Source organism: Larimichthys crocea, chromosome XII (genome assembly GCF_000972845.2).
Source record: "Larimichthys crocea isolate SSNF chromosome XII, L_crocea_2.0, whole genome shotgun sequence".
In the NCBI taxonomy this organism is placed as follows: Eukaryota; Metazoa; Chordata; class Actinopteri; family Sciaenidae; genus Larimichthys; species Larimichthys crocea.
The window spans coordinates 17,396,340-17,420,563 of record NC_040022.1 but is presented as its reverse complement, the minus strand read 5'-3'; the positions used below and the strand labels follow the sequence as shown (position 1 = coordinate 17,420,563).

The following is a 24,224-nucleotide window of genomic DNA, read 5'->3' as shown; positions in this document are numbered from 1 at the left end:
GTTTTTGTAAATGAGGCACAACACATCATCAGTAGAATTGGAAAGAGGGTACAGGGGCTGGCATAGATCATGGCAAATTAAATATCTTAATTTTCTTCCCATTAAAATCTCCTGTTTGTTTAAAACCAGTGCACTGAACGGAACGGTCCTGAACAGATCTGAGATAAGTGTTGCCTTGCCCATTGCTTTAAGTAGGTAGCCAATACTCGTACTTAAAATTAGTTTGGAGGAGATAATGGAAGATATTTCCTTTGCCCAGAACAAGAATTGGTTTAATGAACTTATCTGAGGTAGCACAAGGACAGTTTGACTACAGGACTGGGTGATGCTTGAGCCTGACCTCTACAGGCTCATACAAGAACACTGAGCTCAATTCTCACTTCATGCACTGCTCACGCCAAATGTCAGATGACGATTATAAGCACAAGCCCTTGTGTAACTAGCGAGCAAGAAAAATGGATATGAGAAAAAACTATTCAAATATTATCCATCAATAGTTTGTAAGAACCTAAATGGGACCTGATTGTGAGCAGCTGATCAGATTCTCTGGCACCAAAATAGCTCAGAACCTGATTGACTTTTGCCCTTGTCTGACCAAGCAGGAGGCGCAAATGCAAATCCCGGTAATCCTTGACAACAAAATTACACTCATGCACTTAATCGCTGCAGACACACATCCCTGCTGCTAAGGTACTATTAAGAGCACGTTGAGTGACTGTGGAGTGTACTTTGGACAAGAACACCACTTTACTTTACTGACAAGTGTGGCACATGGAAGAGCTTTGTACTGATCAAACTTTTCATTGGTGCACATGAGAGGCTATCATTGCTTGTACATTTTCTTAAAGTGGAAGACAATTACTAAATCTCACCATGATGTTTAGCTTGGTTGGTACTGGCCAAAAGTTTTACAGAAGACAAAAATGGGAGTTATACTGTCTTTTGTGCAGAGTATTGAGAACATAGAGTAAAACACAGACCATGCAATTGTTCAGAATAGTTCATTAATAGCACTTCCAATGAAAACAGTTCCTCACATGCACAGACGCTTTAATTAATAATGTTACTACATGGACTCCTTGTGTCAAATGTCAAACATATATTTCAGTTTAATCAGAATTAGCTGCAGCAAGGTGCTATTCTTAGAAATAGATAACAAGTTGTCCGGTGGGAGCATCTTGTCCATTTGACTGAGGAGTCATCACCCATAACATGTAAACAGCACTGTGAAGCTGAGGCTTAAAGCTTATCTCAACTTCCTGCTGCCTCCATTTCCCCCTTAGATTGTTTATCTTCAATCACAGAGGCTCAGAGTTGGAGGCAGATGGGGTCTTACACTTTCTAGACCCATGGGTGATAAGGCCATTTAGGGTTAGCGAGGTCACAAGTTGGCAGCTTTGTTCAATCCTCGCCCTCATGGATAGTTTGTCCCACTCTGGGTCGATAATGTATCTCATCATCAGAGTCCTCTGGCGGGGGTTCGAAACAGTTGTCAAATTTGCGCCGCAGACGTTTCTTGAGCTGGAAGGTGCGCTCTGTATTCGAAACTCTGTATTCTTGTTCCTTCAGTTTGGCGTAGTAGTCGGAAAACTTGTTGAACAAAATGGAGATGGGCATGCCGTTGAGGATGATGCCAAAAGAGATGCAACCAAATGCTACACAGCGGCCAAGATAGGAGATGGGGACGACATCGCCATAGCCCACAGTAGAGATGCTCACCTGCAGAATGAAAAGAGTAAAGTGAGCCTGCACAGATGCATGATACGCTGCTTTTCAGACAGAAAGGCACCTCATTCTAAAAAACTCATGTGCTGTTTTTTAGGTTATTATTATATTTTTCCCTACAATTCCCTGGTGGGAAAGATAATTATTAGGATTTCCCTTCAGAGAGGGTGGACTGATTCTCATGGTGGCTTTTGCCCTATACTCCAAAATGCACCTTGACTTCTTGAAAGTCCAATCATTCAACCGTTGTTTGCACAGGTCTTTGTACTGATGTGCATTAATGTGTAGCAAGTTAAGAATGACGAGGACCAAATAAACCTCTAGGAACACTTTTCATCTCTCGAATGCAATCACTGTGTCTGGCCACAAATCAGACGCATTACACTGTATGGGATTAAACACATACAAGTAAACAGCTGCCACCAGATGAAGAAAAACTAAATGTCCCTAAATGACAAGTGCAAGGGAATTATAGGAACAAGCATGTTGATGCATCCTGAAGTGCTATAGTTCATTAAAACAAAGTAAAATTCCAACACAACCAATTTTAGAGGAAATAAATCCTTTTATCTCATTTCTTACTATAGCTTCAAACTACTGGACAGAAAGTAGTGGTGGAGCCTTTGAAAATGTACTCCTGCACAATGCCGATTAGTTTAAATATCTAATTAGCAAGATATAGTCCCCCCTATATTGTTTTACACATGCTCATACATTTATAGATTGGAACCACTACTGTGTGAAGGACTCAAGAATTAAAAGTAGAAGTTAGAATTAAAGATCGATACCACTCTCGTGTCTGTCTGTTAAGTATAAAGCTATAGCCAGAGGTTGGTAAGCTTAGCATAAAGACTGAAAAGAGGAGGAAACAACAAGCCTGGCCCTGCCTTAAATCTTAATAAATCTGCCTACCAGCACCACTAAGGTAGACTAATTAACACATTATGTAATCATGGTGCATAATTATCAACAGTGAGCACACAGTGTGGCACCCTTAATATAATTAGCTTGAGAGGAGATAATCTCTGAACCCTTTGGTTATCATTTGGCACTGATTTGGGATGCTGACTGGGCCACAGTAACTGGGACTGATAATAATATAATAGAAGTGTATTGTAGAACAAGTGGGGACTGATGGCTGCTGAGGTGCCATTGAACAAAGTACCGAACCCCCTTACTGCTCAATCAACCATCTCTTCACATTTGCATGTCTATAAGACCTTTGTGTGTGTGTGGTTGTTTTTCAGGCCTAAAAGTGAAAACATAATTTCTCTTTCTATAAGTTAAACTTCTTCTGATTTCACCTCTGATGGTATTAGCCAATGTTTCTGGGCTTCCAGTGTAGCCAGCAGATATCCATTGAACAAATGTGTCGGCCAACATTTTCTCTATCATTGCAGCTAATTCTACAGTTGTTGTTTACGGTCCAGTTTCCCACTTGAGATGTCTGCATAAGAATGCAGATACATCTTTGAAAGCTTAATCTTAATTTTCATCAGACACCCATGGGTTCCATGATTGGATTTCAGCAAATGCATTCTGCCTTGTCTCTTTTGCTATCCAGACTGTTGTTTACCTGCATGCAACCAAAACCCGTTAAAATGTATTTCATCAGCACTACTTGGTCTACAAACAGCGCACCAATGAGAATGATTCCAATATCAAAATCTTGTTCCTTGCCTACAAATATCTGTATTTAACACTGGCAACCAGGCCCCACCATCTATAAAACACAAAGAAAGAACAAAAAGACATGAATAATAATTTAAGAGGTACTTGTGAGGTGCATATGTGCTGAAGTCAATTTAGGGATAGTGTTAAATTGCAGCTTGTGTTTAGGAAAACAGCTGTCTCACTCCCTAGACACAACAGATATGTACATAATGTAGAAGAAGATAACAATGTTGGACTATTAACGGTAAACATATTTTCTTGACTAATGACCAATTTACAAAAACCTTATACTGTAGATGCATTTAGTATGACCATTTATGGACACAGAGTAGTTGTGTCACTGTCCTGACGGCATTTAGATGAGCCAGAGCGGACAGCTTCTTCAGAATTGAGGCAGCATCATGTCATGACACGTGCATTGATAAATCCTCCATTCTCTTTGGCCAAGCTTCAATAAACCTTTCAGCAGAAGACTCGTCTCTTGTGCACTCTCCCTCCAGTGACTGAACTGACCATTAATGAATAAACTTTTCCACAACAGTGCTGGACTATTTATTTATCGTATGTGTTTTAATAACAATATGACTATTTCATTTTTGAATATCACAATGATCGTCAATATCAGATTTTATGACACCCCTAGTAGAGACCAAAAGCATAATTCTCATGGCCAGGTTGTTTTAGCCGACCATTCATTCACAAAAAGAGATTTGTCTTTAAATACAATCTCATCATTGGTTCAGTGCTTGGCAGAGGCACAAATACAGCACTGAAGATGACTCTGCCTTGGACAAATCTCAGTAGGCTTAATCCTTGACAACTGCACCACACTGCTTGATTATGCTGACACCTCCCTACTGAGCTCCTCCTCTCCAGCACCATTTTCCAGCGCTGACACAGCACTGTGGGGATGTGGCCTGGCTATGGAAGACTATTTCAGTACAGTCAAGAGGAACAGCTTAGTTCATCACATAACCAAGCTAAGTGAAGAACCAGAAGAACTTAAGAGGAAGCCGGAAGAGCTGAATCCTCTAAATGCTGCGCACCATTCCTTGTTCATTGTAGATACATATTATATAAACTAGTACCAGTTGCACTTTGGTTTGGCTTTCTAACTTGTCTTGATCCCAATTTTCCTTATTCAGGACATTTTGGTCAATGTGAAGAAAAATAGTAATGGATCAAGCCAAAATCATGGCACTTACCAAAAAGGCACAGCCTACAGTACTAAATAAAACTCTTGTGTTTTGTCAAAAACTAGAGCCAAAAGTTCTTATCCCCGTAAAAAAGAGAACAGAATAGAGCAAAACTCTGAATTTTGCTGAATATTGATATTGTAGTTTATCCTACTCACCGCAGCCCACCACCAGGCATCTGGTATGCTGCTGAATGGTGTCCCAGGCTGATCCACCTCCACAGAGTGCATCAGAGCAGAGAAGGTGAAGATGCCCATAGCAATGAACAGAAACAGACAGCACACCTAAATGGCAGAAGAGTACAGTACATCAGCAGCAGTATCCATTAATATCTGGAAAACACTGTATTTAGAAACCTAGGACCACCGACAAAGTGTACATATTGTATAACACGCTTGAAACACATACTGTAACTGACATTTTATCACCTTATGAAGTTGCTGAACTTTGTGCAAATGGTGCACTTGTTAGCAAAAATATTGCCTATTTATACAGCCAGCAACATCACTGCTAATTTTGAGTCCTGATTTCGTCCACTTGACAAATGTAATATTTAAGCTGCTTTTATTTATTTTAGTATCTATCTCCCTCTTCTGTGGGAAATGCTCCACTAGCACCTTCCTATGTCAATCTGCTGTTTGGTGCTAAACAGGAAGTGCAAAGTGGTCAGAGCTTTCTCATTGGGGACTGAACTCAATGAGCAGTGAGACGCAATCAAAACAGTAAAGTTGCAGGCTTGTAAAGTAAAATAAGGAGCTGAAGAACTTGTGTGATAATCCTCTGTATATTCATCACTACAAATGTTTTTATGCACAATTAGTCATGTGATCTGTTGTTAATGCACTAATTAAAGCCACTTTATCTCATATAAAAGTTGCTTTATGTCTTCAGTTAAAGATGTCCAAACATGTATTTGTGTGTTTTTGTTTAGAATTATATTGTTAGATATTCCTACTTACCTGCTCAGAACACTGTCGGATGGTGAAACCAAACGCCCTCATGCCTGTGGAGTGACGGGCAAGCTTCAAGATACGGAAGATTCGCATCAACTTGATGACCTTGAGCACCTTGCTGACTTTACTGACCCTTGACATGGTCTTTAAATCTTCTTTTGCACTGACGTCTTCTGAATCCATAACAAATGCCTCAAAAATGATCTGGATGAAATAGGGCATAACAGCCACCACATCAACAAAGTTGAGGGCACTCTTCACAAAATGTTTGAGGTTGGATGTGGTGACTAACCGCAGAAAGTATTCCATGGTGAAGAAAAGGATGGAAGCTATTTCTATCCACTCCATGTAGGTTCTGTCACCAAATGTGTACTGCCTGAGTTCATTTACTGTATTCAGTGTCATGGCCACAATAGAGATAAGCACAAAGAGGCTGGAAAACACAGCAAAAGCTTTGGCTGACAGTGAGGAGTAAGGATTCTCCATTAAGTCCCAGAGGGTCTTCCGAAAGCCTCCAAGAAACATGGTCTTGTATCTGTCGTCATCTCGATGAGGCTTAATTTCATCAACCAGCTCCTGGTTGACCTTCAGTTGGTCTCTGATGTCATCCAGTTTCTCCTCAAACAGAATACGGCAGCACCTGACAAGAAGAAGAAGAAGAAGTTAATGTATCGTCTGTTTGAAAATAACTACTGTTCAATCTTTTAATGCACAAACAGCAACAGACCAAGCTACACACTGATACTATTATGTATCTACAGCACACCTTGGAGTGTCCTTCAGTTTCAACCCCCAGAATGACATCTCCTCCTCAAAGTTGACAGGGCAGAGACTATCCATCACCCACAGGACCCGGCTGCAATAAAAGTGGAAGATGTAGTGGAAAAACATGGGGTCCCTGTCAAAAAAGAACTCGTTGTTCTGAACATTGTAGTCATCACAGAGCGTCAGACGTTTGACCGGATCATTACAGAGGGCAAGGACTCCAATCCTGGTTTTGGGGTATTGGAGGACCAAATGCTTCGGAATTTTAAATACCTTTCCACCCACGTTGAGGTTGACAATGTTTGATTGCCTTAGATTTGGTGCCTTTTTGCTCTGATTACTTGTGTCCTTTTTTTTGTCTTCAGGAGCATCAAGGTTGTCCATGGATGTCCATGGTTTCACAGAGCTGTCCTGTGAAAAGGGGAATTCATCTACCTCTTCCTCAATGCTTTGTGAAAAACTTATCTCCCGTTTTATGCTCGCAAAAAGACTGGAGCGACGCTTTTTCAGCACTTTCAAACTGGGCTTCAAAGGCTCCATTGTGGAAGCTCCTTAGAAGACAAATGAACAAAAAAGTTTCGTGCCAAGTTCAGATCAAGTCAGCAAAAAGCAAAAACAACAGTATTCCACAAGATCTCCATTAAGACTGAATGTTGTCCTCTAAAAAATAGATATTGGGTTGAAATAGAGATAAAAGAAAGAGCTACCGTGTTTGTCCCTCAGCGAGCAAGAAGATCAACTGCATGAGTTAGGGATTCAGCCTCTTTACTGATTCTCTAATCCTATTGCTGTGCTTTCTGTCCAAACGCAAGTTAAAAATACTGTTCACAAGGATTAGTGTTGTGATTTAAGGCTTTGAGTTCTGAGAGAGGAGGAAAGGCGGCGAGAGTGCTCTGATGACAGTATTGCATTGCTAACAAGGTTATGGAGAGCTTTGGTACAGGAAGTTCATACCAATGCTACAGGTAGATTACACTGGCTAGCTCCAGCTAGCTTACTGCTGCAAGCTTGGATTTTGATTTTAAAATCCTAGAATTTAATAATTAGTATTAATGTTTTTCTTTATTTAAAACAAAGACAAAGAAATTGTTTCACAAAGAAAAGTCAGATTCCTGTTTGGCATTGATTCCTTCATGTTAAAGATAAGAGCATAATTAGTATGTCCATGTCAAAATATATTCAAACGAAATCAAGTCAAATTATGATAACATAAAAGTGAAAAATAATAGTGAATAATAGTTTAAGTAACAAATTCTGATTCTGTTTAGTGAATCAGTAATTTTAGAGTAAAACATGCATGACAATAATGTGGTTGTAATAACAACAAAGATAATAGTAAGAATAATAATAATAAGTATCCAATCCAATCCAATCCACTTTATTTATATAGCACGGTTTTTAGCAAACACAAGGTTTCCAAAGTGCTGCACAACAAGATAAAACACAATAAATAACACAATAGAAACACAATAAAAACATGAAGTAGACAATAGAAAGATAAAAAAATAAATAAATAAAAAAAAATAAAAATAAAAAACACTAGAGATAAGATAAAAAAATAAAATAATACATAAAATAATTTTAAAAAATAAGTAAATTATTAGTAGTAATGCAACATACAACTGAAAATAATAAATAATTGCATGCATATGCATGTACAAAATGAGGGTGGAACAAACCAGCACAATTAATTGGGTCTATTATTCAACTTTGTAAAGTTAAAATGAGTGCTATAGCAAAAATCATTACAGGCTATCGCACAGTGAATAATGGTACAGCCCGGGCTCTACCCCTTCAAGTTTGTGTGAATGGTATAGGCCATTTGGTGGCAAAGGAAGTGGAAATCTAAAATTTAATTCAATTTTTTTATAAAAATTGAATTTTGTATTTTTCTAAGTTGCCACGTGTGATACTTCTATAAATTAAATACAGTTAATAAATTATTATAACTTGTTTTAAAAAAATAAGATTGACCGTCGCGATATATTCCTGCCGCGCACCACGTGACTTCCTTTCCGGTCTAACCTGACAACATGGACGCCAGCCGCGTGCAGCCGATCAAGCTCGCAAGAGTAAGAAAATATGAAATATGGTGAAAATAATGACATCCGAGCGGATAGAAAGCTACACGAACAACTAAAGTATCAAACGGTGTCAAAACATTGAAGCTAAAGTCAGATTTGTTCACTGTGTAGAGTCACGGCACGTCGACTCTCACGCGTCCATCATGGAGGCCCGTGCGTGCTCCAGTCTACGAGCTAGCTCCCTGATAGCCTGTTGTGGACCGATCACTGCTTTAACTTCACATCAGTGAACACTGTTCTCTTTGAAAAAGTCTCTGCTGTCAAACTAACTTCTGCTTTGTCTTGTTCAGGTCACCAAGGTGCTCGGAAGAACTGGTTCCCAGGGACAATGTACACAGGTACGGCGATGTTACACTGAAATATCGGGGCTCTCCTTAACCATCGTTGGTTTAACTTTGCTAAATAACGTCACAACGAAATGAGGAGAGGTGGAGTACATTTGGAAATATACTGTCACATGTGACGTGTGTTTTTACGTGTCTGTTCAGTTTTTAAGAAATTAAAAGCAACGTGAAGTTTGTTCTTCATGAGGACTCTTCAAACTCTATAATGTGGTTTTGTCAAACAGTCCTCCAGCTGATCAGTGGTTAAGATGTAACTCATGGACACTAACTTCGTTAGATGTTGCCTACCTTCATTTTTAAGGCTTCACTTGTGTTTTTTAATTCATTATTTTTATTTATTCTAATGTATTTGTGTCTGCTCTGCCTGCAGGTCCGTGTTGAGTTCATGGACGACAGCAACCGCTCCATCATCAGGAACGTGAAGGGCCCAGTCAGAGAAGGAGACGTGCTGACACTTCTAGAGTCTGAAAGAGAAGCCAGGAGGCTGCGATAGGGTGAGGGGACGAACACGGTTACATCTGTTAGATTGAGCACTAATAATAAATCATAACTCATCACCATAACAGTGGGTTAGAGACACAACAGAAATTTAAAGATACATTTTTTTTTTAGCACTGGTGACATTGAATACGTGTGTAACTAAAATGTTAAGTTAATTGAAAATTATTTGACTCGTGGAAATTGTGTATTACAAGAAACAAAATGCATTGCAGTGTGTGGTCAGTGACCAGAAACAACTTGAACCCCAGCTCAATGTGAAGCCATTTATTATTGCAGCCCTGCAATGAGTGTCTCTATCAAACTAGTCCTTTCACACTAAAATCAGCGTTTCAGTGCATTTGATGCATTGTATTGAACGGTGTTTCCGTTGTTCTGTTATCTGTATGTAAATGCAGATTGAAAAAAACTTTATATATACTGCTTATACTTTTATTTCTGTTTGTGGCTGGGGGGAAAAATCTACGCCCAGAATGTAGTGGGTTTTTTTGTAAATCCAGTTTACACTCATTGACATTACAGTGCATTTCAACTGTGTTAGCACATAGATTAGTTCTGCTGTGCCTCTATGTGCTGGTCAAGGACTGAATTATTAAACCCAATCATGAACTAATTTACTGGCATAAATACAGTGCACAGGCAGTAGTAATTTGTTAGAATAACCAGGACAGGGACTTGTTAATACACAATATTAAACCTTACACTTCACAACCTATTAATCTATTACACAATAAGAACTCATACTATTTCTGTTCTCTGTTAGTATCCTGTTTATACAGAGGCATTAACTGTTATGTAGTTAAATGTTGGTACGTTTGAGTTTGGTGTGTGACTGATCTCTTCTCTCCACAGTGCCCACTGAAGCTGTGAGGTGCGGATCCAACTCCATGGAGCAGAAGACACCATCAGTTCCACTTGGAATGGCGAACATCTCACTTGTTCAGATGTTTTGAAATAAAATTTGATTATTAAGATGAGAGTGGATGTCCTGTGTTTATTGTATATTAGATGTGATCCTTTTTTCCTTGTGATGAATTGATAAGGCTGCAACTGTAAACATGTCACACAAGGTAAAATTTATTCTGCATAGTTTTGTTTTCTGGTTATATTTTGGTCAGCTGTCTTCAAGTAATGTGACTGCACACTGATGTATAAATGCACTGTGCGCCGCTTCATTAGTGATTAAAATATTTTCAAATTACTGATTAAAGAAACGTGCCAAATTGTAATAGATGCACTGATATGGTAAAATCCATATTCTAAAATGTCACTGATCTACTAGTCTAGTAGGAAGGGGGGGGGGTCATGCACCCCCCAGAAATATACTTCTAATCAGTGTTTCTAGATTTTAAAAAATGTGTAGGAAATGATCTATGTTAAGTTGTCAAGATGTATCTCCAAATTAGTGCCGCCATTATTGAAATAAATCACTATCTCAGCCAATGTTGCAGATAACTGAACAAGTAAACTGTCTAGACTGTCTAGATGTTTTGAGGGTCAGAGATCATAAAACTATTTGTAAAGTGATCACATGTTGGCATGCTAGTAAGCAACCAATTACGAAACGCCAATATTGGAGATACTGTACAATTAAGGTGTCTAGACAGAGGTTGTTGTGTGTTTAACCAAGGTTTATTTCTTTTGTAGTACAAGGATCAAACATCTTGATGTGACCACTCTTCTCTTTCCCATGCCAGAAACACTAGATTTCTAGATTTTCCAATCTAGAAACACTGATTAGAAGTATATTTCCGGGGGGTGCATGATACCCCCTCTTCCTACTGTACTATGCATTCTTAAATTAAGATATCTGCAAAGTGAGTTCATGTAAGCAGTAATTTTTTCCAAATGATTAATGGTATCATTTTTCCACAAGCATCTCACCAAACACTAATCTTCCTGCTGAAACTACAATAGCTTCATTTTTACTTGAGCGTATGTCACAAGGTCAAGTCTAATGTGATTTAAACATTATCTGCTGCAGTTTTAATATATTGGTGAAATTCCTGCTGAGTTGTTTCTGCAAATGCAGTCGACGTAATTTGGTTCATTATATCTGCAACTAGAGTAAAAAGGACATTTTCATGTGAAGTTTACGTTCTGTCCAACAGAGGGTAGCATCACATTACTCTTGACTTCAGAGTTCACATTCACTGCAGTGAGCTCAGTTGCAGGTTCACCACCGAAGTATTTGATGATTAGTTATTTCAAGACAACCTGCTTCTCTGATTAACCGCTTAAGGAAACATTTCACAGCCCCAACCCTTTTATTTTATATTCAAACAAAAGAGCTCAGTTTATTTATTTATCATAAATTAACAATTATAATGAATTGTATGTAATGTATTTTCATGAGCTTCTACTATACACTCATAATTGAAGTATATAGTAATCATAGCATAACAACAACAATAGCAATAATGAATAAACAGTCTGAGGCAGTGTCCTGGCCTGAGGGTAGAGCCTCTTCCTGAGCCTCTCAGAGCCGACCTGATCCAGAACTTTCCTCCTGATTATAGCAGGGAGAGAAGGCTGGTGGTTGGGATCCTTAATGTTTTCCTATCCTTATTTTTGCAGCATTTGGTGCATATGTATTTTATGCAGGGTAGAGCACCACCTATTGTACATTCAGCTGATTGAACCATTCTTGGGGTCTTGTTCTGTTCTGTTTCCTTTGTACTAGACAGTGACATTCACCACCAGGACGCTCTCAGTGTTACAGGAGTAGATTAAATGTTTGAGGGAAGCGTCTGCGTGTACAGGGACTACAGCACAGGACTCAAAGCCCTGGGGTGCTCAAATGTTAGAGATAAGGCTACATGAGGTTTAAAAATATATGCATGACTGTAACATTGTAGTTTTTGTTTAATAACATTATATAATTAAGATGCAGTATAGTCTTCATTTAAGTCAGTGACAACACAATAAATATCAGGGAATGTTCAAATTCAGTACACATGCCAGGCTATCTTGTCTGGAGTAAATATTGAGTTATATATTCAATATATTTTGTCAGTTTCTAACCAGTTCATTGCTAAGTCACAGACATTTGTGGGGGTAAAAAGTCCAATAAATGAAATGGACGAACGGTGCCAATATGGGTCACGTTCCTAAACTTCAGACATTTTTTCCATCCTTGTCAACAGTGTGAGCAAACAACTTTTCTGAGAGCACGTTTCTGCTGGCTGAATGGATTCATGGCTTCAGCATCAAAACTTGTGAGTGAATCTGTGGTGATGCTGAAGAGACAAAGCACATTCTCATGCATGAATGTGTGAATTAAACTGTACCTATTTATGTGACCTACATGTTGTCAGTTTGCAAGAGTCGTATTTTAAGAGAAATCCGAGCAAAAGTTGAGCACAGATGAAGTTACTGGCAAACATGGCTGCAGATTTGAATGGATTTCTGTTCTTTTCTATTCTATTCTTTTATTGTATTTTCCATTATATTTTGCGTTTTTCCTGTAATTTCAGCTGACAGTGTTGTTTTTCAACATGGAGGTATTTGGCTGAATTCCAGGCTGAGGCTGATGAAGGAGTCCAGAGATTGTTTGAACAGGAAAGCAGGTCAGTTTGAGTTATGTGTGCTGTGATGAGGCTGAATGTAAACACTTTAATGACCTTACATTTTCCATACCTACTTTGACCTACTTTATACAGAGCTATGTACTGACCTGCCTGTGGAGAAAAATTAATGTGTTGACTTGTAAAATCAATACTAAATATTGATTATACTCAACACCAGCTGGCCGAATCTGACCTTAATTTGCTCATTTGCAAGGTTGCAAATATCAGGTGTCAAAACATGTGAGAATATAACAACTTATCATTTTACTCCATACCAATAATGTGTTGGTTTAATGTTTATTCATTTTAACTGCTAAATAATATTAATGTCCCCTGGTCTCCTGTCATTTTGCAAATGTGTCCCCTGGGCAAAGCAAGTTGAATATCTCTGCTATATATGACATGCAATCAGTGCCAGACAAAGCTAGACGCTAAAGAATGACTGAATTACTGTGGCTGAAAGCAGTGCAGATTATTTGCCATCACATATTTAGTCTATGTATCCCTCCATACAGCATTGCAGCTGCACATCCTAAGGCACCAGACTTTGAAGAATCACTGTGGCTTTTACCAGGAGAGCATCAACAAGTAATGTAGGCCAAACTGGAAAACTGACACCGAGCCACAAATTAATTCTTGGCAGCTATTCATTAAGTTAAAGAAAGACACGCCAAACCAAGAACAGCATGCTGGCACTTGACAGCCAGAATCAGAGAGGCAGTATTTTAAGGCGGTTATATAAGCCAGAGTGAGACAGAAAAACACTTGTGTGACATATTTATTTTACAAATCTAGTGAGAAAAGAACTGGATAAACAGCGTTTATCTACAGCAGAGTGCTTCGTGTGCGCACACAAGTGAGGCAGTCTGTACTTCACATGAATTTGACTGTTATTCTTAGAGAAATAAAAGTTTTTCAGAGCTTGCACCTGCACCATTCTCCGACCTAAAAGACATGCAGTGAAACTGAAAGAGAGAGGCAACAATAGAGATTCAAGTATGCTCTTCCACTGGTTTCACAGTGAACAACAACTCTGTGCTTAAAAACAACTTGGTGTCACCTTACTCACCCTGTCATCATCATTCTACACCTCCCTACGCCTCACCCACCCATATAGACTTACGGGTGGCATGTGTTTACCATCTTCCCCGTCTCTCCTCCTTCCCCTCCCTCTCTCCCTCACTCTCTGAAGCATGCCAGGTTTGAAACACATCCACGCCAAGGCCACTCCCTGTTTGTCTGTATGCCACCAAGGTCTAACTGAGCCAGGAGAAAACATCAGCGTGGACCTGTCTGTCTGTCTGTCTGTCTGTCTGTCTGTCTGTTTGTCTGAACAAGGACGTTGTGCCTCTAGGTGTAGACGTGTACTAGCTGCTATAATAACAGTGTTGGTATTAAATGTTGTTTACTGCTTTAACAGAATCAGACACTAGTGCAGCAAATTAGCATTGTGCAACCATGCAGCTCAGTTCATTCAGGATTGTAGCATTTGAACTGAATAGTTTTAACTGAATAATAACTCAGACAGCAACTAATTAGGGCTTATAGTGAAATTCTTAAAACAATGTTTCTTCACTCCTTTTGTGAAAATCTGGTCTTCAATTCTCAAAATCACACCTCTGATACTAATAAAGAAATTGGTAGAAATATTAAAGGAGCTGCTTGTAGTTCCTTTCAGCTCCATCTTTCTATCTTTCAGCTCATTGTCTTGTTTTTTATTTTATCCACAGCTCCAAAAGCTCCCCAAACCCATTGCACAATATCTGTCCATCACCACCAGACAGACATACAGGGTTAACAAATAGCTGGTGAATGTGATGGACCACTTAGAAGCTAAAAAGACAGATATTTCCCTCAGGAGTTGGCAGAGACCAAAAGGATAGTGAACATCGGACTTTAAAAAGTTGGTAATATGTCAGTGCTGTGTTTACAGTTTGTTTCAGCTGCCCAAAAGTGGCCAAATAAATAATAATTAATTGCAGGCTTAAGTAAAAGTAATAGTACCAAAAGTACAAAAGTGTTATTAGTTAGTAAAATGTTATCTCAGTAAAATCATCACAGTAAAATTATTCATTATGCATTATGAGTTTTATTATCATGAATAGTACTGTATTGTTAAAGGTCCAGTGTGTAGGATTTAATGGCATCTAGCAGTGTAGTTGCAGATTGCAACCTCCTCATATCACCCTTAGTGTGATGGAGAAACTATGGAATGTCTGAAAAACACAAAACATCGAGTCTTGAGTCAGTGTTTGGTTTGTCCATTCTGGGCTACTGTAGGAACATGGCTGTTCAATATGGCACCTCCATGGTCTGTAGATATGAAAGGTTCATTCGAAGGTAACAAAAACACAATGATTCTTATTTTGTGGTGATTATACACTAATGAAAACATAGTTATGAATATTATATAGTATTTTATCCATATTCTCTCAGTAGAGCCTGTTGAATCTTGCAACATTGGACCTTTAATGTTGATGCTTTAATGTGTTGGCAGCATTTTTTTATGTTGTAGGTGATGAAGGTGGATATTTCTATCTGCTTGTATTTCTATCTTGCTGTATACTATAATATATATATATGATAGAGATATAAATATAATATATAGAATATATATATATAAGTCTCTATAAGAATATATAGTCATTAGTCATTATTTTATCTGTAAAGTAATTTATAATTTAGTAACTGTGTCATAGCAGAAATCTAAAGTAGCATGAAATAGAGATACTCAAAAGCCTCAGAACTAGGCCTACTCAAAATTCAGAACAGAAATTCTGCCATTTTCTGTCACTATATGACAGTCATCTGACTGAAATACTAGATTACTTTTTGTCACGGCGGCACAGAATATGATCCCTGTGACAAACGTCATGTTGGTGCGAGGAGGCTTGTTGGAACTAGAAGAACTTGGCAGGAGGCTGCGGGCTTGGTTTCTCCCATGCTGGGTAACAGGATGTGCAGCAGGGAGGTCATGGATCGTCCTGAGGGAGAGATGCCTGTGATTTACACACTCTGAACAGGCTACGACCTGGGTCACGGCCCTGAAATTTACAAATGGGGCCCATAGGATGGAGAGGGGATGCCAAGAAGATAATCACCCCAGAGGTAACTAGAAGACATTCCCCTGCCTCTCTCTTTCTCTCGCCTCTGGTGGTTTCTGTCCTTCTTTCTCTCACAGCATCTTTGCCCCTGGCCTCTCAAACTTTTTTACCCTCTCCAACCCCTCTAAACATTGAACTTTAGTACACCCTGCCTCTCTACAGATTAAAATGTGAGTTCTGATTAGGCTGCAGGAGGACAAGCCAGGTTTTCATAGCTTGCATTAATGAGTGGAGCTTTGTAAAGAAGCTTAAATAAAAAAAAATAAAGACTAAAATCTTGGCATGCATAACACATATCTAACTCAAAACATGTTATTTGTGTTTACCTGCAAAAGCACAGGGATTTAAGTCACTACTGTCCAACAGTATATCAGATCCAGGATGCTTACACAACATGAAAGAGATACAATTTTCTTGATTTATGTAAGTTTAATGTTTTTGTGTATTGTCCATCTTCAAATAAAGAAACATGACATGCGAATGAGCAAATGCAAAAACCAGAACATGAAGAGAAGACAGCTTGACGGATAACAACAAAACTCCAAACACAGCTTGGACATTCTTGATTTACTTTTATTTAAGCAGAGGGGGGAGGCCACATCGCGCAAAGGTCAGAAAAACAAACCATCTATTTATTTTTTGAAGGCTCTAATCCCCTGCAATGAATGCGACTTGTAAAATATTTTCCAGTTCCCTGCACAGCAATGCCACAGCACAAACAGCAGGTGCGCAGACAGACAGAAAAAAGTTACACAGGGTCAGATGCTGGGCTGTTGATGATAATGAGGCCTGTTGTGGAGGGTGAAGGCAAAGTTAGAGAAAGAGCTGTTTTGAACACTGTAAAAACAAAGCGTTTTGGACTCTGTACCATGGATTGACATTAATACTGGCACAGTGCACTGGCTGCAACAACAAAGACGAGCATTGTTCCAGCTTCTATGATACTGAAGGCAAACATAATATGATCAGATGAATGCTCTTTTTTCTTTTTCTTTTTTTTTGCTGACAGTGAGTTGGGAATCTCAATAACACTTTAATATCTGCCTGTTTAATATGAAGCTACAGGCAGCAGCTTAGTTTAGCACAAAATCTGGAATTTGAGGGAATTAGTGAGACAGCCTCTAATACACTTTGTTTTGTATGGACAAAACAAAACAGATATAACATTCTAATAAGTGAGCACCTTGTAAATAGGCTAGATGTTTCTAGGCTTTATGCCAAACTACGTTAACCAGTTGCTGGCTTCTACCGTACAGACCAAATATACATTTTCATCTTACTCTTGAAAAGACAGATATGTCCTTAAATGTTCCTTTTTATTAACATGTTTCCACAGAAATGTGTCACAGTATGTGTTAAAGACAGTGAGTCAGATGAGTGGTTGAGAAACACTTGATACCGTATATTCAGCACAACCTTTAACACCACTTATGAAATACCGAAGAACAGTTCTCCAACTCACTACACGGATCAGTGGTGTCACAGTACGATCCTGCAAGAAATTAAATTTTTACAGTCGTACAAAATCAAAACAGCAGTGAAACTGAGCTGTTGACAAACCTAATGAGAGATCACACTCAGCTGAGGTAATATTTACCAGGAACAAACTTTAATGGAATCTGACAAGTTCAAACCCAAGTTTTAGGGTAAAAATATTTACCCAATTTCTATGTCAGACTACTCTGACTTTCCATCTATGAAAGTTTGCTTTGATATGTCACTTATGACATAAATGTCAGTCTGATGAGTAAGTGGGGCAGATGTTTTTTCTCAGAAATGACGCTGCCACCAACACGTCTCTTAGTCAGCAATTTTACATTTTCAACCCAGGCAAAAAAAGATGTATCCTCTTTAAATTAAGCAAGCAAAAATAACAGAAAATAGCACAACAGGTCATTATAGTTGGACTAAAATTGTTGGACATTTTAAAGTAATACCTGCCATCAAAAGATTGATCCTGGTAATTCCATCACTACAGAGAAGTCTCACAAAATAAGATTTTCTGTCCTGCTGTGTCTCCAAAACACAGTTTCAAGATTGTAGTCTAACGAGGACTGGGGCAGTCATTAAAAAGAGAAAGGATTGTCAGAGGTCTTAATGTGAAATATGATCATTCTTGTGTGCAAGTGCATAAAGGTGGCGTTGCCATTAAGTGTCTTGATTTTTTTTAAACTTGTTTTTAGGCTACCTGTCCAGTTCTAGTCCCATGTAAAATGTCACACTTACACCTTTCACTAAAGGAAACATACAAATATTTTGACATTTTGGGAAATTCAGGTCTTGTGTGGTAAATATGAAGCTATTATCAGCCAACTACAGTAGCTTAGCACAAACACTGGAAACAGAGGGAAACAGTTAGCTCGACTAGTAACAAAATCTAACAGTACCTTTAATTCTCACTTATTATTAATATGTTATATCTTATTTGTTTAATCTGTAGAAGAAAAAAAACGCTTTTAGCAGTTTTACAGGGTCTGTCATCACCGTGAGGTTGGCAGACAACGGTAACACTGTTGTTACACCTCACCTTTTTTTATACAGTTAAATAAGAGATATAACATGTTAATTGAGCTTCAGAGTTGCTGGTAGGCAGCAGCAGTCTGTCTGCTAGGCTAAGCAGCCCGGCTGCAGACTCTTCTAATCGAACTCTCAGCAATAAAGCAAGTGAAGTATTCCTTTAAATACCTCAGAAATAATAAAGGCAGGACTCAGAGCCTCCTCTGCAATTCAAAAGCTTTTTGGCACTGTATGGTGCACTACAGGAGAGTGGGTGGTTTCTAAACAAACGTACAGTTCATTGTCCTTTTATAACAGAAGTGAAACATAAGTATATCATTTCTGCACAGATTGCACAGCTGCTGTGGTACAGTTACAGGTCAGAACCCTGCTGTTCTTGAAGAACACTTTGTAATTCAAGCCCTCTTTCCTTTTCCTTCTCCAAACCACCAGCTGTTTAGCACTTGACAGTGAGAGGCTGTCTGTTACCCACATTTTCCCCAGAACAGGCCCCATTCTTCTTCATTCTTCATTCTTCAGTTCGAGTGTCTCCTCCATCTGACCTGCTTGTACATCCACTCCTGTTGATTAAAATTAACGGGGCAATGAATTAGTATCATTGTTATCAGTTGCCCAGTGGCCTCAAGTGCTCTTTACTCCTCAAGTGGTACAGCACGCACGATTGTTTCACAGGAGGCCGATTAGTTCATGGGAACCCAGCTTGACAACCAGGGTACACACCACAAGGGGCTGTTTCTTTGGGGGACAAACAGAGGGGGAAACGTGTCCTCTGAAAATCTTGGGAAACTAAAGAGCCACTGCTTACCACATCCAAGGCTTTGGGTCCATAAAATGTAAAAGATGGGTTCTGGAGAGCTCGTTTAGCACCCGCAGCTGCTGCATTTGAACAGAATCCCCAGATAATGTAAATATGTGTTTGAGTTATTTACAGCTACTGTATTTAGCCTGGAATTCATCCTTGACCTTGGTAACTTGTTTTGGACTCCAGAGAGATTTATTCCTGAGCAAACAGCAGGGTTCCTCATTATGTACATAAACACATGGTTTTGATGTTGTTTTGTCACAAATAAGTATTTTAGTGTATGTACATTTATTAGTACACTGTTAAATATATTATTTATAGCAATATATCAGTATTTTGACGGAGAAATACAGATTTGTTTTCTTGCAGAGAATTAGATGAGACGACTGATATCACTTTCATATCTGTGGTATATATATATAACATGTTATTTGGGGAGCTTGGAGATGCTGGCAGGTGAATGCATTTACCTTTGGACAGAGCCAGGCCAACTGTTTTCCCATTTTCAGTTTTGATGTTAAGCTAAGCTAAACATCTCCTGTAAATCCATGACCACTTTCTTTCCAACAGTTAGATGACAACATTAATACCACCCTCATGTACATCTGTTAAATATGCAGCTTGGTTGGAAAGGGGTCACTCTCATATTCCCAGGGCCCTGTGTTACCCAGTTCTAGGGACCATAAGACCCTGGGAACACGGATGCGCTCCTGTTGGAAACTTGGGAGAAAAAATAGCCTTCTGGTTTTACAGTTTGCTTTTTGTACAGATTTCACAAATCATATAGCCAGGCAGATATATAAAGCAGATATAAGATGTTAATTAGTGAGTTTTTTAAAGTCTTTTGTGTCCCTGCTTCCATTCTTTATGCTAAATGGCTGCTGGCTCCAGCTACATATACAGTATTTTATATAACTGTGGCATTGATCTTCTGATCTAACTCTTTGGAAGAGGGCGAATTAGTTTTTTCCCCCCCAAAGTGTCAAACTATTGCTCTAAACACCAGCTTTAGTTCTTCAGTACAGTCTGCTCTGTTATCAGTTTCCATGGTGAGAAACAGACTCGGCAGAGAAGTTGTTACTTACTGTTACTGTTTTACAGCTCTTGTGTTACTCCAGACGTAGTAGATGTCCTAGACTAACACTGTTTTCAATCATATGTGGGCAGCATTAGTGTGCTTGGTGTAACGGGGTAGGCCAAACCAAAAAACACTGTAAATCACTGTAGAATTCCAGCACTATGAAGCACACACAGCATTTACAGCTGCTGAGGTCAGCCAGTCTGTATGTATTTATATTTTCCAAACTGGGATATGTGTACATTCTGTACTTTCCTATTTCCTGCCAGCTGTATCGCTCATTTAGTCTGTGAGCGGTGAAAGAACTGAGGGGGAAAAGCATGAATCGTCTGGAGAAGTGGAAATGTATTCAAGTCTATCGGCAGGAGCTTTAACATACGACCAGTCAGAGAAGTAAAAATATCTCATGGCAAAATACTCAATCATTCAATCAGAAGCAATAACAAAAACACATTTATCTATGTAGTGTAACATGTCTATGCATGTGCAAGCTGAGCTTGAGATGTGAGGAATGTCAAAGGAGACGACTGTCTGTGTATGCAAGAAAGATGCATGCATGAATGAAGTGTGCATCTGTGTTGATTAAAGTCTGTGCCACACAAACAGGGCACTGGAGCATGTTCTTTTGTGTTGCATAACTTCCGTTCACTACATTTTTGACCTCAATGGAAAGAAACTGCTACATGTTACTGCTGACGGGAACATTTCAGATCACGCAAACTTCACAGGATGTTACAAAGGCGAACTATATGCAGATATTTAAAGTTCTGGCGTAATAAAAAGGCAAAGATCAAACATATGCGTGGGAATGGAAGAAGTCTCTTGGTACATGCTACTTAAAAATGGAAAGCATCCTTGTTCAAGGTCAGCATTTTTAGAGTCCTCACAGGAAATCTCTCATATCCTCTCAGGATGCTCTCCCTGCTCGAGCCTCATTTTGCTGAAGTGAATCACACCTCATCTCTCAGGGCTGCTGGAGGCTAAAAGAAAAACGGCAGGTTTCCATTGGTTTCAGTGCCATGTTACATTCAGTATGCAGTCCCTGGGGCAATAATAACCCACAGTTAGCAAAAGGGGCCCCGTTGAGTAAATGTGCAGGGGTCAAGGGTGAACAAATCAAATGATATACTTTGCACCACTGGGAGGCAGTAGTGTGTTTCACTTGGCTTGTTGTCAAGTAGAAAAGGGATTGCAAAACTGTTTCGAGGCAGACGTGTTGCATTGCGTGTCCGTCCATATGATGTGTGAGTATGCATGAATCATTATAAGTGTGTCTGTCAGCTGGTTTGTCCTTACTAGTAGAAATAGAAGAAGAGATTCTTATTATGTATCCCAATAATAAACTTCTAGAAAATTATGTGGTCATTTGTTTCTATCCTAAAAAGGAGCGAACCTTCACTTGATATTTAATCACAGCTGCATTCCACTTGGGTGTACCAGTTTCAGAGTCCTGGTATGACTGGCACACTTGTTAACATTAATGGTTACATCTGTACTATAAAACTCAAAATGTCTGCCTATAAATTAGGCTATGAACCTGTCTTAAATGTACCATACTGTACATTCCTGACCACTGCCACACCAAGAAACATAAATCTTGCAGCAGCTACATTTTTTATTGACTATTTCTTCATCAGTTATAATTATGACACACCTAAAAAAAAATAGATCCCTCCTTTAATTTGCTAACCCTAAACCTCAGTGGTTCAGTCAGCAAAAAGGTCACTGCTGCTACTCATGAATAACTCATGATATAAGAAATCAGGACGATAAGGTCGGTGGCATTTCGTTACCATGGCTGATTTCAAGAGAAGTGAGGAAAGATATAGTTTATGTGGTTTATGATGGACGAGCTGTCATATTAAGTCACTTGGATATTTATAAGATCTCAAAGGTCTCATGGAAGATGGTTTTCAGTGAACAGGAGCGTGCAGTTCTTCCTCAATCTTCCTCTTTACCTCTCAAAATTGATTTAAATATTTTATTCGAGATTGTTTATTTCATTGGAATATATTCAGATATGTATTTCTGGCAAACACGAGTGGAAAAACCCAGTGAATATAAAAGCCCAAAAACCTCATAAAATAATGCCAAATGGAAAAGATCACAGTCTAGCCTTGGGAACCAGAGGTTTACAGCTCTAACGGGCTCCTGCACCTGTTTTTTTTTTCTCTTCTTCTTCTTCCTCCCTCTTTCCATCCCCTCGTACATGACTAAGTCTTGGGGCTGTGCTGCTGGGATTTACAGATGTTCTGTGTCTGGAATCTGGGTAAAAGGTCGACATGCCGGCTAGAGATGGGAGCGGCCATTTTGGGAAATTGGAAAAGCAGCTGTGGTGGGGTGTGGATCCAGTGATGATCACTAACATACAGGAGGAGGCAGATTCCCGTAAGCCTTGTACATTGTTGAAACATTGTAACAAATAAAAAAGATGTTTATTCAATTATTTTGTTTAGTCTGTCCACAAGTAAATATTCAATCTGCCGACAGTCTGACTAGTAGCCTGTTGGTTCTTTTTTATTTACTCAACTACAGTTTTTTGACCCCAGTTATAAGCTGCATTGCACCCTTAAATTTAACATACAAAACACATGTTTCATATGTAAACATAATCTTACAAAATATGGCACATTGTTACAAATTAAACTACACAACAGTGTGTTCATAATGATTAAACTTTTTTGCGCCTAAGTCAGATACAACTTTAAAATGCTGCTTACATGTAAATACATCTGTAATAATAATACACATAATCAAATGAAAACTTTTACTTGTAATAGAGTATGTTTACTATTTAGTAACATAGCTGGTATTGGGTAATATTTTGTAATACCGGTAATGGCTTTAAGGTCATGATAGAAACAGGCATGAGTCATCCAACAGCTACACTATGATTATAATATCAGGCAAAACTGGATTTCTCTCAGGCATACATGCATACAGTACATTGTACATCAGGCTCCTAAATGAGCAGCTCCTCCTCCACACAGTTATAATTCACCCAATATCTGAACATATTTATCAAAAATCTAAACATTAGGGGGATATTTAACATTCCATTAGGGGAAAAAAGGTCTGATAACGGACATCAGCACAATAAGCCTAAAATGAAAGCATACAGTCCTATAATGATCCAGAAGAATGTACATTCTTGTACAATCATGATGCTCATGTACCAGACGGTCATCAAGTTCAAATATCATCGTGTTACATGACACGATTGGCGTGTTCTTGCTTGTACCTGCCGCAGACAGATGCCTTTCAACAATACACCTTTCCCTCCCCTGTGAAAAACACTTCAGTAAATACAAACATGTTTCCATTCAATGATCATCCTGCTGTACTCTAACTGAACAGATAGGAATCATGTAGTGGATGAATGAAGGCACAAGTAGGTTCGAACAAACAAAAGCAAATTGATCTGCATTGTTCTCGATGCTTCTATTAAAAGGAAAAGATTACTCAAAGACGAATTGGAAACATCTATTTTTAACTGGAACACAGCCGCCTCTGGTTGTCCTAGTGGAAATTCCTTTCCCTGCCAGGGATTTGAGGAAAATAATGCATGTTTGTTACATTCCAGACACATAAGTGAGGGCCTTGTAATTCCTCTGCACTCAGATTCCCCTCTCAGCACCGTCAGCAGTCTCACAGTTACCTTTCACCTACTTAGTCTGGGCTGCAGACAGGAGAGGGTTAAACCAGCTCCTTCTTTGTGATCTGGCCCCAGATCACGTACGGCCTACGAGCTCTCAGGCGGAGGTTGTTAAAGAAACCCCATAGACCGCAGTTTGGGCATTCTCTGTCCTGTGAACTTTCCCCTAATTCTCACAGTCCTCACGCCGGCCTGAGGCAGATTTTTACATTGTAGGCATGTTCCTCTGGTGACGTGCCCGATGTGTCACTGACTTCATT

At 39.0% G+C, this 24,224-nt stretch overlaps 2 protein-coding genes across 2 annotated transcripts; one reads left to right on the top strand and one right to left on the bottom strand.

Moving 5' to 3' along the window:
• Positions 1 to 841: 841 nt before the first annotated feature.
• On the bottom strand, positions 842 to 6,697 carry si:rp71-39b20.4 (potassium voltage-gated channel subfamily V member 2). The gene is made up of 4 exons (XM_010733418.3): positions 6,315 to 6,697; positions 5,555 to 6,188; positions 4,754 to 4,879; positions 842 to 1,719 (listed from the first exon to the last, which is right to left on the bottom strand). Exons 1-4 carry the CDS (start codon positions 6,695 to 6,697, stop codon positions 1,402 to 1,404), a joined length of 1,461 nt encoding a protein of 486 aa, XP_010731720.2. The 3' UTR covers positions 842 to 1,401.
• Positions 6,698 to 8,250: 1,553 nt separating this feature from the next.
• On the top strand, positions 8,251 to 10,218 carry rps28 (ribosomal protein S28). The gene is made up of 4 exons (XM_027284769.1): positions 8,251 to 8,385; positions 8,688 to 8,735; positions 9,112 to 9,235; positions 10,092 to 10,218. Exons 1-3 carry the CDS (start codon positions 8,347 to 8,349, stop codon positions 9,232 to 9,234), a joined length of 210 nt encoding a protein of 69 aa, XP_027140570.1. The 5' UTR covers positions 8,251 to 8,346; the 3' UTR covers position 9,235; positions 10,092 to 10,218.
• The last annotated feature ends 14,006 nt before the right edge of the window (positions 10,219 to 24,224 follow it).